This window comes from Motacilla alba, chromosome 6 (genome assembly GCF_015832195.1).
Source record: "Motacilla alba alba isolate MOTALB_02 chromosome 6, Motacilla_alba_V1.0_pri, whole genome shotgun sequence".
Classification (NCBI taxonomy): Eukaryota; Metazoa; Chordata; class Aves; order Passeriformes; family Motacillidae; genus Motacilla; species Motacilla alba.
Window position 1 is genome coordinate 23,399,855 of NC_052021.1, and position 12,356 is coordinate 23,412,210.

The 12,356-nt window shown below is 46.1% G+C and overlaps 1 protein-coding gene across 1 annotated transcript in view; it reads right to left on the reverse strand.

The window, feature by feature from the left end:
• Positions 1-12,356, reverse strand: part of ARL3 (ADP ribosylation factor like GTPase 3) — a 30,471-nt gene that overhangs the window by 14,268 nt on the left and 3,847 nt on the right. The window contains exons 2-4 of the mRNA XM_038140759.1: positions 5,792-5,935; positions 4,560-4,676; positions 391-441 (exon numbers count right to left, since the gene is read on the reverse strand). Coding sequence (XP_037996687.1) covers positions 391-441; positions 4,560-4,676; positions 5,792-5,935 — 312 coding nt within the window. The remainder of the gene's footprint in view (positions 1-390; positions 442-4,559; positions 4,677-5,791; positions 5,936-12,356) is intronic.

A 12,356-nucleotide genomic window follows, 5' to 3' on the forward strand; every position in this document is an offset into this window, starting at 1 on the left:
ATTAGTTAGATAGTTCTTAGCTTTTTTACAATTACATCCAAAAGACAATCAAGTAAATATGATTTCCATTTCAGCTTCGTAAATAAGGATTCCTCAGGGTCTTGGTTTGGCAAGGTATAAAGGACTTAGAGAAGTTTGTGCTTTCAGTATTAGGCTCCATTTGCTATTATTGTATAACTTTAATGAACTCTGTTCTATTTAAACAGAATTAGGCTACCTATTTTCCTTGTTTCACATCTACAAAAATAATCTGTATTGATGTTGAAAGGCAAGTCTCTTGAAATGCAAATTTCCTTCATAAACAACAAAATCTTCTTCCTAACTTTTGTGAGCAAGGGGCACTCAGAAGCACTGAGTTACTTCAAAGGAAGCTGGGCTTAAGTAACTTACCTGACCTGTTTCTTCAAACCTCTTCCTATCTGCACTGTCAATGACATAGATCTGAAAAAAGAAATGACAGGAAAAGTTACTCTTTTCCTTCCCAGAAGACGCTCTTCCACAGTAGCATGTGCTTAAGTAAGTTGAACCTACTAATTACACTTTTGGGCACAAAGATCCTTCCTATTATTTGCAGCAAATGTTGACAAAACTTCATGATGTTCTGAAAGGAGAGGAACCACCTCTTTTAATGCCAGGGGAGTGGACAACCATGTGGGAAGAATCAGAAAGGAGCTGGCAGCAGTCCTGGCGATGCTGTCACCATCACCATAGCATATATTATCTGAAGAGAAAGGGACACTGCTGGTATTGTTTCAAACTTATTGTTACAAGATGAAGCTGAGCATAGTAGGGCAAAACCTGGGGAGACAGACACGGCCTTTCACCCCAAAAAAGTGTACAAACACTGGCCTGGTGGGACTGTGCCATGCTGCTCTCTAGCATCACCTCCTCAATAAGCCACCAAGGCACACAATGGCACTCAGGGGACATATGAATATATTGGGGACATGGAGTTTATCCATCAGGCAATCCTACTGTAGCCTCTTGGAGAGGGTGGTTGGGTATGAGGGCTGGATTCAGCCTGCAAGACTCCATCTTCAGTTTCCATCTAAAAAAATGGGGAACCTCGGTACAACACGCAGGCAAGAATAGACTGCTACCCCTTTTTCACTGCTTGATACATGAAGGTTTTCAAAGAAGGATGCTGGGATAGCAAACAGGGACAGGACTGGTGACAAACACTGAGCATTTCGCTTCCAGTTGCTGCCATTCCCCATCAGTAGTGATTGAAGCTGCTAGCATGTCATCTGCATGCTCTTTGGTGGTTTACAGGGAGCAAGTGTCAGCCTGGTTTTCAGGGAATAGATGAGCACAGCACACTGCCATCAAGATAAATGGCATCCTTGCAGGCAATCTCAGCATAAGACTCCATGCTTCTAGGATAATTTCAATCAAATAGTAGGAGGAGGGAAGATCTCTAGCAGCAATGTCTATTAAACTATAGGCACTCTCTTAATGAGCAGCATTTGAGTTGTCTGAAATGGGACCAAACACGCAGCAGGAAAATCTGTATGCGAGGCCTGGGGAGGTAACCCAGCAACCTCCCAGCCGCTCTGCAGAGCACTTGGGGGCTGATGGGCACTGACAGAGGCTGGGGGACACGCGGCAGGGCTGGCCGCAGCTGCGTGGGGATGCGTCAGCAGAGCACGCACCCGGCGCCGCGTGATGGGGCCCGGCCCGCGGGCACGACACACAGGCCTCTCCCTGCAATGTGATCCCAAACACGTGCACCAATACTGCATCGGCTACACGCGTCCTCCCCGCCCCTACCAAGCATCCACCCCTACGCGTCCCATTTAGGGCAGGAAACACAGAGCAACAGAAAGGAAGAAGCTGCTGGGCTGGCAGTTGTGTTCTGGGGCAAGGCGGGACTGTCATCTGTCCTCCCTCGGGACACCTCTGGGGAGGTCCACGACACATGAATACAATGGTCGAGTGCTGCTTGAGAACTGGAAGGTGGCACCTTTCATATTACGGTGCCTCTCTAACTGGGAGGGAATGGCTCTGGGTCCCATCCAGCCAGGCTTTCTCCTGCACCGCTCATTCCTCGCTAGGGAGCTGTTTTGCAAGATGAGAACTAGATACAACAGTGCTTGGGGCAAAAGCCACAAAAGCACAGCACAGAGAAAGCAAAGTATGTGCCGAGTGCCTACTTCCAAACCAGCAAGCACTGTGCCAAATAGCTGCAGGTGCCTGTCTGAATATGCAATCAGCCAGATATCCACACCTTATTTGCCTTCGTTAAGCTTCCAAATATCACAGGTGTGTGATGCAAGACCAAGCTCTCATTCAAAGGCACCTGCATGGATTTGAATTTGTAATTACTTCCTGCTTTTTAATACTCTTTAGAGGGTCCTTTCTGTTTTTATGCAATGCAGTTTAGGGGAAGAGAGAAGCAGGGGGTCCTGGGAACTGTAGTGTATCTCATGTCCAACCTCCTCTTATGGCCAAGGCCACACAAGAGCCTGTTTTTGCCTGTGGCGCTTGGTAACATAGTTTACCAATTGGAACACCACGTTGGAGAATGGAGATTTGAGAAAGAAATTCCTGTAAAGCTGGGTACCTCCTCTGAGAAACAAGCCAAAACACAACCTGGAATAAATGGGTTGGGCAGAAATTGCAAGTGGTGGGACTAGATGAAGAAATAGCATGAGGGATAAATTGGCTCAATTTATAAATGCACCATCTGCACCAGCTTTGTCAGAGGGTAAAACTACTGGCTAAAGCAGGGGGAAGGACTGGCAGAAGACAGAGCGAGCCATCAGCATACACGTGATCCCAGTTTTGATGTGTATGGAAATAGCAAAGCACTGCCCCAACATGCCAACATCTCCCAGTCTGGGACTGGGTGTCGGCATGAAGTGCAGCTAGGGGAACTCAAGTCCATCTGTGCACCAGCTATTTCTATGAATTCACACTGCTGCTTCCCCCAGACTGATTCTGCTTCTATCCACCCATTTTCTTAGTCATATGAAAATAAGGGGTTTCTCTGTACATTGCTTTAACTAGGGTGAGAGAGGGGCAGGGAAAACAACTGCTTTCATCTCCTTCAGACTTCAAATTCACCTTTATTTCTGCACCTCCTGTGCAGCACACACTAGGAAGGGTGGGAGCCCACAGGCCAGTGTAGTTTATTGTCTTTGCCAGCAGAGTCTTCCAGATACAGTTTTGTGGTTGCACAGCCTCTGCAGCCTGAGCACCTGCCACAGCAGGCAGAGATCCCAACGCTGCTGCTTTGCAGGGCTGACCTTGATCTGCACACTTACTGCCTCCCCACCACCCACAGCACTACAGCCTGGGCTCAGTGGGCACAGTCACCTCACGGCCACACCACCTCTGTCCTCAATAGCCACAGAGGAGCACAGTGTGTGTCCTGCTTGTCTCTCAAACCCAGATCACACCCCATGAAAAAATCTCACAGTTCCTCTTTGCAAAAGCAATCAACTGGGTTTCTGCAATGGTGGCTGTCCTTGAACTTTAGATTCCAAATTAAGGCTCAAAACCGAAGATTTGCAAAAGAGAGTATCAAGGGTTTATTAGTCACATTTAAATAACAGCTTCATTTGGACAATGTTTTCTAAGCCTGCAGGCACAGCCAGGCCTTTCAGCAACCGGACACGAGTCTTGGTGAACAGAGTCCTATTCCTTGTTGCACTGATCCTTCCGTGCAAGTGCACTGAAGCTCCTGACACATTACTGAGTATGTGTGTGAGGGAGGAATGGTGGGAGGAATGGTGTCTTTCTGAGAGAGCTTCCTGCTTTCCCATGGGAGCCTACAGACCTTGGTTTTTCTCTGTTCCCATAGGCAATACTGCTTGGGGCAGAGAGAGGCCTGCAGCCCCCAGTCTGCCTTCATCCTGGCACATGTGGCTGCATGCTAGAGGTAATCTTTGAAACTAGCCAAGACAGCACCTGGAGGGTCCCAGGGCAATGTGCTCTGGCATGGAAAAACAAAGGTCCTGCACTGTAAATGTAATTGTGGTCATCTGTAGCTAATTGTAAGGTAATTACAGCTAAGTTGTCAAAATCATTAAAAGACAGTCTTATGATTAAAGGAGAAAAAGACAAGGGGTCTCTCTGTGTCCCTCACTCAGAAGCTTTCCTATCTGATGCCAGACAGAGCATTTAATTCTTATGCCTCAGTTTCCCCACCTATAAAACAAGGGCACCATACTGACCTACCTCTACACATGATGCTTAAGTCACTACTGCCCATGACAGGCCTTCAGAGTCTCCAGTGAAAGGAGCTATAGATGGGTAAAGTACACGTTACTAATGTTCTTTCATTTGAAAGAGACTGAGATGAGAGGAAAGGAACTGGCTATAAACAGCACCATCCTGTGAAAGTAAAAACATGCAACTGAATGATTTCTGCAAACATAACTGTATTTTTCTTACTGCACTCAACCAATCTTGCCATTTAGCTCAGAATAACTCCTGTTACAATGGCAATGGTGTTGCTGAGGGCTGGGACATTACATTACTTGTTTCTGAATTTCTGGCTGAGACCTTGGAAAGCCATTGCATGAACACAGCATTCAGCTGCAGCCAATACTCACAAGGATATCAGTGTTTTCAAAATAGTTCCTCCAGTATGGTCTGATCTTCCTCTGTCCGCCTATGTCCCATACATTCAGTTTGAAGCCTTGAGACTGTACACTTTTGATGTTGAAGCCCTGGAAAGAGCAGAAACAAAGCCACATAGAGCATAAACCTGAATGGCTGGAACATATTCGTAGCCAGACATTAACACCTTATATATCCCACGCCTGCAGTGTGCAGTGAGATGGGCTGGGCAGCCACAAAGATGGATCAGCTGTGGGACAGGCACCAGCAAAAGCAGCCGCTAAACCATCAGTTTGCCAGTGTTCTTGGGTCAAGGGTTGATGCTGTCATGCCTATGGAGACATATGATGCAGTTAGTGCCCTGAGAGAGCTCAGCAGGGTGGGTGCAGGAAGAGGTGGGAGAGCTGCAGATAAGGAGAAAACAAGGGCACTGTGAGAAGCAAGATTGAGCTTGTGAAAGCTGAGTAGACAGTCACAACTAATATGAAGCCAGAGGTCTCAGCTCAATTCGACACGACACAGCTAATGCTGGGCTTAAAAGAGCAACAGCTGCACGTCTGAAGGGTCCATTTCATCAATTAGAGCACCAACTGAAAGTGCATTCAAGTAGAAAAACAGGATGTGGTGTGGGCTGGCAACGCGCTGCCACACCACCCAGGGGACCAAGGCTTGGAATTAGGGTGCCAGGGCTGGGAGCTTTGGGAGGCAGCTACAGGGTGGGGGGAAGCATCTCCCATAGCTCTCTAGCAACCTCCTCTGGAGCAATGCTGCAGTGCTTCTGATGGGAGCCATCCCTCTCCTCCAACCCCAAAGCTCAGCAAAAGGGCATGAGAGACATTAGAGAGGAGCACTGGTATATGCAGAACCCTTGGAGCTGGTTGGGTGAAAGATGTAAACAGACAAGGGTTCGTCCAGTGCTGCAGCATCCATTCTACATGTCCCCTGTTTGGCAACGACAACAGGAACAAAGTCTCATCCATGCGGTCGTAGCATGACTCAAAAGCCTTTTGCAGAACTCCACAGCAGGCATCCACTTTTGCACTACCTGACCAATGTGGCCTGAAGCTCTCCGGCTCCTTCAGGAAGCCTCCTCTTAGGTAGAAAAGACGCAAACTTAATGGTGCACCAGGCTCCAGTTGCTCCCCCTTTTAGAATCATGAGCACTTTGTATAATGTGCCAGGTGGGACCACAGTAACTGCCTCAAGAAGGAAAAACCTTCCTCACCTGTGTTGGGGTGATGTGGCTGATGTCCTCTGATGCCAGCTGTTTCAGGAGTGTGGTCTTGCCTGCATTATCCAGTCCCAAGAGGAGGATTCTCACCTCCTGGTCTGGGGTGCTTTTTAGTTTGCGCAAGATTGACAGTAAACCCTAAATGCACAAGAGAGATCATGGCGGTTATTTCCCCACTCCAACTGTCGTCCCCGACAATGTTATGCCCTCCTCCCTTGAAATGGATTCTGTCTGGTGGTGCGTCCCAAGACACCCTGAATACCTTTCTGCAGTCCCTATTCCCATTTCATTTCCTACTCCTCCCTTTGCCCCTATTTTCTTCCATCTCAGAGTATCAACAAGGTCTCAGACAGCACAAATGTCACACAGTGGGGTACCCTGCTGGCTGTTCTGCTCTTGTCACACAGCTGCTTGGCATTCCCTGTGCCAGGGAGACAGTGCCTATGCACACCCTGTGCGAAGCTTGCAGACCACGTCCTTGCAAGCTCTTCATTACCTTTATCAGAGGGAAAACCCCATTAATTTGATCTGCCTCCTAGGTAACTGCAGGTTACGATGTACCTGACATTGGTTCTTATAATTATAACTACCCTGGTCATCTCAAACCCTATTTATCTGTCTAAAACATGCTGAACCCATGGGGCATGTGCAGTTCTGATTCTCAGGATGTAGCACTTAACAACTACCTCAGATTACCACACATCCTCACTAAGAAAAGCACAGTGGATTCCAGTCATTACCCAGGCTCAGCTCTCTGAGCTGACAGTATCACTCAGGATTAGGAAACAGAATATGCAGGTCAGCTCATTTACAAATATGCACCTTACAGCAGCACAGCCAAGCTTTTGTCAGTGCCACCAGTCAGAGACCAGCACCTTTCTAAAATGACTTGAAAAATATTCTGGATCCTGGTACGTAACCAAGAGATGCAAATCACCCCACTTCCACCTGCCTCTCACTGCCCAGCCCATTCCACAGGACAGGGACAGTTGCAGCCAAGGGCACAGGAGCAGGCTGTGACACCAGAAATGCCTCGGTGTCTTTAGCATGCTGCCACACTACTCTGCAACTCCTGCATGTCAGGGACTCCTCCTCAGAGTCCAAGAAGCACACACCACACTGAGACCCTGCCTGTGGACACAGGTGCTCTCGCTACTAAGTCACCTGAGAAAATCCAGGAAAGAAATACACCTACAGCCCCTTCTGAAGCCCTCAGCATTCCTGTTCCATCTCTCCTAGAAAATTCCCTTGTTGAAGCCCACTAAAACCAAGAACCAGGAAGCAAGTTCAAATATCAGCAGAAACTTGAGCCCGTGGGGCCCACATCTCAAGCCCTTTTGTTCTCCCAATAGCAAAATGGAGAACATGCTTCTTGTCGACCTGCAAGGGTGTAATCAGTTAAATGTCTTGAAGTGCTTTGTTGCTATGAGGAACTAAACCCTCTAAATATTCCTGCTGAGAGCCAAGGACTATTTGAGCCTTGAAGGTTGCTCCCGATCCCCTCCAGATCGTGGCAATCAGAAACTTGTCCTCAGGATAAAGAGCTGCACGTCGCAGTACAACTGTCACCATTGCAATGCATCCCCTGTCTCCAGCAGTGTCCTTCTGCCCACTCCCAACCTCAGCCATTCTGCAAATGCTGCTTCTGACTGCTCACCTGCCTGCTCCCAGGTGGGTGGGCTCTGGGAAGGACTCAGCACTATAGGTCGTGATGCTAAAGCTTTTAGTAACGCTCAGAGATTCAAATGCATGTGACATCTGATCCACCCCTGCAAGCATTTTCGATTTCAGAGTAATTTAATGGGTTTCTGTTAAATTATCAGCTACAGCTCAAAAAACATGTGTGATGTGTAAGAAACAGGGAGGAGAGAAGGAACTTAGTAAAACTGGATTTGAAAGGTATGTGTAGAAAGCTGCAGGATTGCCACTGTTGCTGTGCTTTTAAAAAGCACTGTGGAAAGCTGAGGTTCAGAAATTCAGAGCTTGTGCAAGCAACAGCAAAATAGACTGCAGTCTTACTGCCCAATAAGCAGGCTCACAGTATCACCTATTTCATAGGTGATAGGCAGGTAAAAAACTGGGAATCCAGCCCTGCTCAAGAGCTGTGAATTAGAAATGGGCTCTGCTTGGTAGAGGGTGCTATGCCTGCTCAGTACAGGCACCGCACAGGCACAGTAAATCCCCAAACAGCTTTCAGTTGAAGTGCACAGGCCTGTACACCACGTGCAGGGCCCTGAGGGCCAGATGCTCACAGCTGGCTCTCACCCACGCGCCCATGGCTAATGAATTCGAAGGGCTGTGTTCAGTGCAGCCAGTCACTGCAAGCCCTTCCAGCCCAACAGCTCATCTCCCTGGCCACAGTGCCCAACCCGTGTTCTGCCCCAATGATGGTCTGCACTTCCACACGTCTGAGGAAAGAGAAAAGGAACAGCAGCAAAAATACCTCTAGTGGTTACTTGTTTATATGCATGTCCTAAGTGCCCTTGACATCATTAAAAAGCACAAGTTTTAACTGCATGACTAGCAACACATTTTCTTTTCACCTGCCGTCAAATTTACAGTTGTGTTTGGTGGCTTGTAAATCTGTGGATTTCAGCTCAGTGTGGACAGACTCCACAGGAGCAGGAACTCTAAAATTCACACATTCTCCTTCCTTTCTAGGGAAACACTGAATTTCCCATTCTTATGGGCCTGACCCAAAGCCAATGTACATCAGCCAAAGCACTACTGCCGACTTTGGAGAGCTCTGAATCAGGCCCTATTATTTTAGTTTATTGCTCACAGTTAAAAAAAGAAGCTGTTGAAATGCTAATCCTATTCACAGCTCCACTTGCTAAGAGCAGAGCAGTGTATCCCAGAGCAGATCAGGATTAGGTGCCTTTATATTTCAGAATTCAACTCCAAAATACTGAGCGCAAAGAAATGTATTACAAAGTATTGCTTATCTACCACGGAGCAATTCTCAAGGGTCGGGAAGAGGAACAGTTGTAAATGTTAATAGAGCTTCTCCCATTGTAGATGGATGCTATTTCTGGGCTAGTATGACAGCCTATGAGAAACCGATCAGCATCGTTCCATATTCTACTCAAGTGACACTGCTGCATGGCTGATCACAGGATTATCGGGGGTAGCCAATAGAAGAGAAGATATATATAGAAATAAAAGTATTCTCTAAGGTATAAAGTAAGCTGATTTAAAAGGCTGGAAGACAAGCAAGCCAACATAGAGAAGTGGACTTTATTTCAGTAGCTGCCAGCACAGGTTACATGGTCTGTATATACAACTTAAATCAAGAGCTAAATAATAGTATTGGTTCCTGTGACTGTTACTATTGTGTAAATAGTATTTAAAATGTGAATCCAGCATTCTCCCTGTAGTTAGCAAAGATTTGAAACTAAAGAAAGCCACGTCCAGATGCATGTCTCATTTTTTTCCTTTTAATTTTTTTTAATTGATCTTGTGAACACACTGGCTAGAAAGACAGAAGGCATTTCCTGACAGCTTAGTAGACTGGAAAAAATAACTCAGCAGAGTTCCCTGCTGCATGCCACCACGATGTGGGACAAGCAGCCCCTGTTGCACACACACTGATGGACAAGCACTCCTCTGCTGGCAAACGCAATGCTGAAACTAATGGGCTGAGGAGAGTCAGAAAGCAATGCCTTGCTGTTGATGGGAGTTGTCAGGTAGAAAGCCATGAAATGGGAAGATCTGGTGCAAAGAGGATACACGGAAGCAACAGAGGAGGAGCAGATTTTTGAAGCAGGGAAGGTAAGAAATATCTCATGCTGGGACTTGGTCAGTAGTGAGGAGGGAGGATTCCCAGGATGCCTGCATAGCAGCCAGGCCAGTGGCACTTGCTCACTGTAGTGAGAAGCAGGACAAGTCTTGAGCCGGCCAGGGTAGCTGTGAGCTGGCTGAGGAGCCGCAGAGACGCCTCACAGGAGTGTAAGGGCAGCGTGTCAGCTGCACAAAACTAAGCAGACTGCGGCATCTGTAACAGAGAAGGGAACTGCAGATGCTGCTCAGATAATGAGCAGCACAGCATGGCAGCGTGTGCAGCCTTTGGAGAAGGGCAGCCAGACAGAGCAACTCAAGGCTGGGCACAGTCAGCCAGCATCCACTTCTTGGTCACCTCTGGGTTAAGCAAACTGTGTCCTATATCAGATTGGCTTGTTTAAAAACATCTTTGTCCTTGGTGGAGAGGGTTTTCTTTACAAGCACCGTGAGGAGACAGACTGATGGGGTCAGCAATGAGGAGACTGTATTTTCCAGACAGTGAGCAGGGACATACAATAAAGAAAAAGAGACTCCTGACAATTACTATGAAATCAGAGTGGGGCATTAAATTCAAAGATGCAACTAAATGGGTAAGAGCACTCATAAACACATTGAGCATGAAAGCAAAGCTAACCATCTTATTAACATCCTTCAGAAAACAGGGATGTGTGGTTTTATGAAAGTATATCATTGCTAGGTTTAAAATACCCACCAAATTATCAAAGGACTTTCAATTATAGCTGCATGCAGTAATCCTATTCTCTCTCTCAAAAAAAAAATCCTACATATATAAAAATACAGTGACATTTATAGTCCTAGCTAAGGGTTTTGTGGGTTTATTCATGCTGTATATGGGTCTCTTGAACTAGTCGATGCATGTAACTACATCCTGCACCACAGAAGCCACTGAAAGGAAGATTCACTTTACAGGCCAAAGCAAAAATTGGTTTGGGACAAACAGAGCATTGAGATAATCTGTTTAAATGTTGTATCAGACTGGCAATATAAAGCCATAATGGAAAGAACAATTCTCCCTTGTACTGAGGGCTGCATACACGGGGCATGGATAAAAAGCGTGGCCTGCAAGCTGCTGCAAAGCATGGTTGATTCTTATTAGGAAAGAGAAGTAAATGTATTCTGTTTAACTTTATTAGCCACAAGGCTCAGATAATGAATTTAAAATAAAGCCACCCTCAGTCACCACCAATTGCTTATCTACTAGATGTGGATATTTAGGTAGAATCAATTCACTTCACCAAGATGCAGTAGAGCCACAAAGCTCAGCAGCTCAGCCTGCCATTACCACCACATCTTCCCCATCTCTACGCCCCTGCAGAGATGCCCTCTTCCCCACTACTGCAAGCACAAGTCACTTTATCCTCAATACTCATCTCAGCCAAGCACATTTGCCATCAAGATGACAACTCCTGTCTCCCCAAAGCTCCCCAGCACTGCTGAGCTCTAGTCTCAAACTTCTGTGACTTTCCTACAACCGTGGGAGAAACTTCACAAAATATCCATAAAACCAGCCCCTGATTCTTCTGCTAATTCCTTCTCTGCCACACCTACAATCCTTTATGAGGTTTAGGCAGTAAATGTGTCAAGTTCAAACCTGTCTTGGATTCTACTTATTCGTATCAGTTGGTTATCTCTCACGCCAGACAGACTGTATTTCCATGGCATGGGAGCACCTTGGTGCTCTGCTGGCACAGCACCTAGCACAGCTCTGGGCATCAATTTATTTATTTACTTTCTATTAAGCAATATGGTAGCAGTTCACCATTTTTAAAGTGTAAGTTAAAGATAGAGGGTACACGTGATGATTTCAGAAAGTCACACAGGAGGAGCTGACACAGGGAAGGACAAGGGGCTTAGCTGAGCCAAATATCTTGCCTTGCACAGTGGATATATGAGGCTACATTTGTCATCCAGGGTGCAATCCTGCACACACAGAGCTGGAGGAGGGGAGTTCTTCCTGACAACTGCACTGATTAGCTGGTGCCCTGAAGAATGACGTCTGATTACCTTTATCTTCGGCTGCAGAACTGCAAATGTCACTAATGGTCATAAAATCATCCAGTCTTTTTCAAAATACAACCGAAGTAAATTAATCTATTGAGCTCAGTTTATTCAATACTTCTTACTCTGGCAAAACTCCCAAAAAATCATTTGCCTACTGCATGTCTCCACCATATGGTGTCATTCAATGCAGACTTTCTTTCCTGCATTGAAATACAAAATTTAATGGAGTCGAGTCACCTACAGAGTTTTTCCAGCTCAAACCTACTAATGTAGTTTTCTGTTAAAGAGGTCACACAGCACTTTCCAGTTTGATACAAAAAACAGTACCAGCATGAATCCTCTTTTCATAATTAAAATCAAACTCCTCTGGTTTCAGCAGGTTTGAAAGAAGTATTTTGCCCTGTGCAGAGAAGAGCCAATGTCCAGCACTGGACAATGTCAGCAGTCTCTGTCTGGTTTCAGAACTTCAAAGTTTTGGCCAGTGACTGGTATACTCTCGTATCTGCAGGTGATTTCTCATATCAACCTCTCAGCAGTCAGTAAAATAAACTAAAAAACAGGACACTGAACTCTACTGAAAACTAAAGTAGTGAGACACTTATAACACTTTGAAAGCGTTTTTAATGGGGCCGTTTCAAATAGAGCCTTACTGCCAAGGAACAAAGGACAAAATAAAGAATTTCTAAGTATGAGGTACACCTAGAGCAGGCAAGACACAGATGCTGGTTTTCCTAGAAACATGAGCTCAAGACCAGGA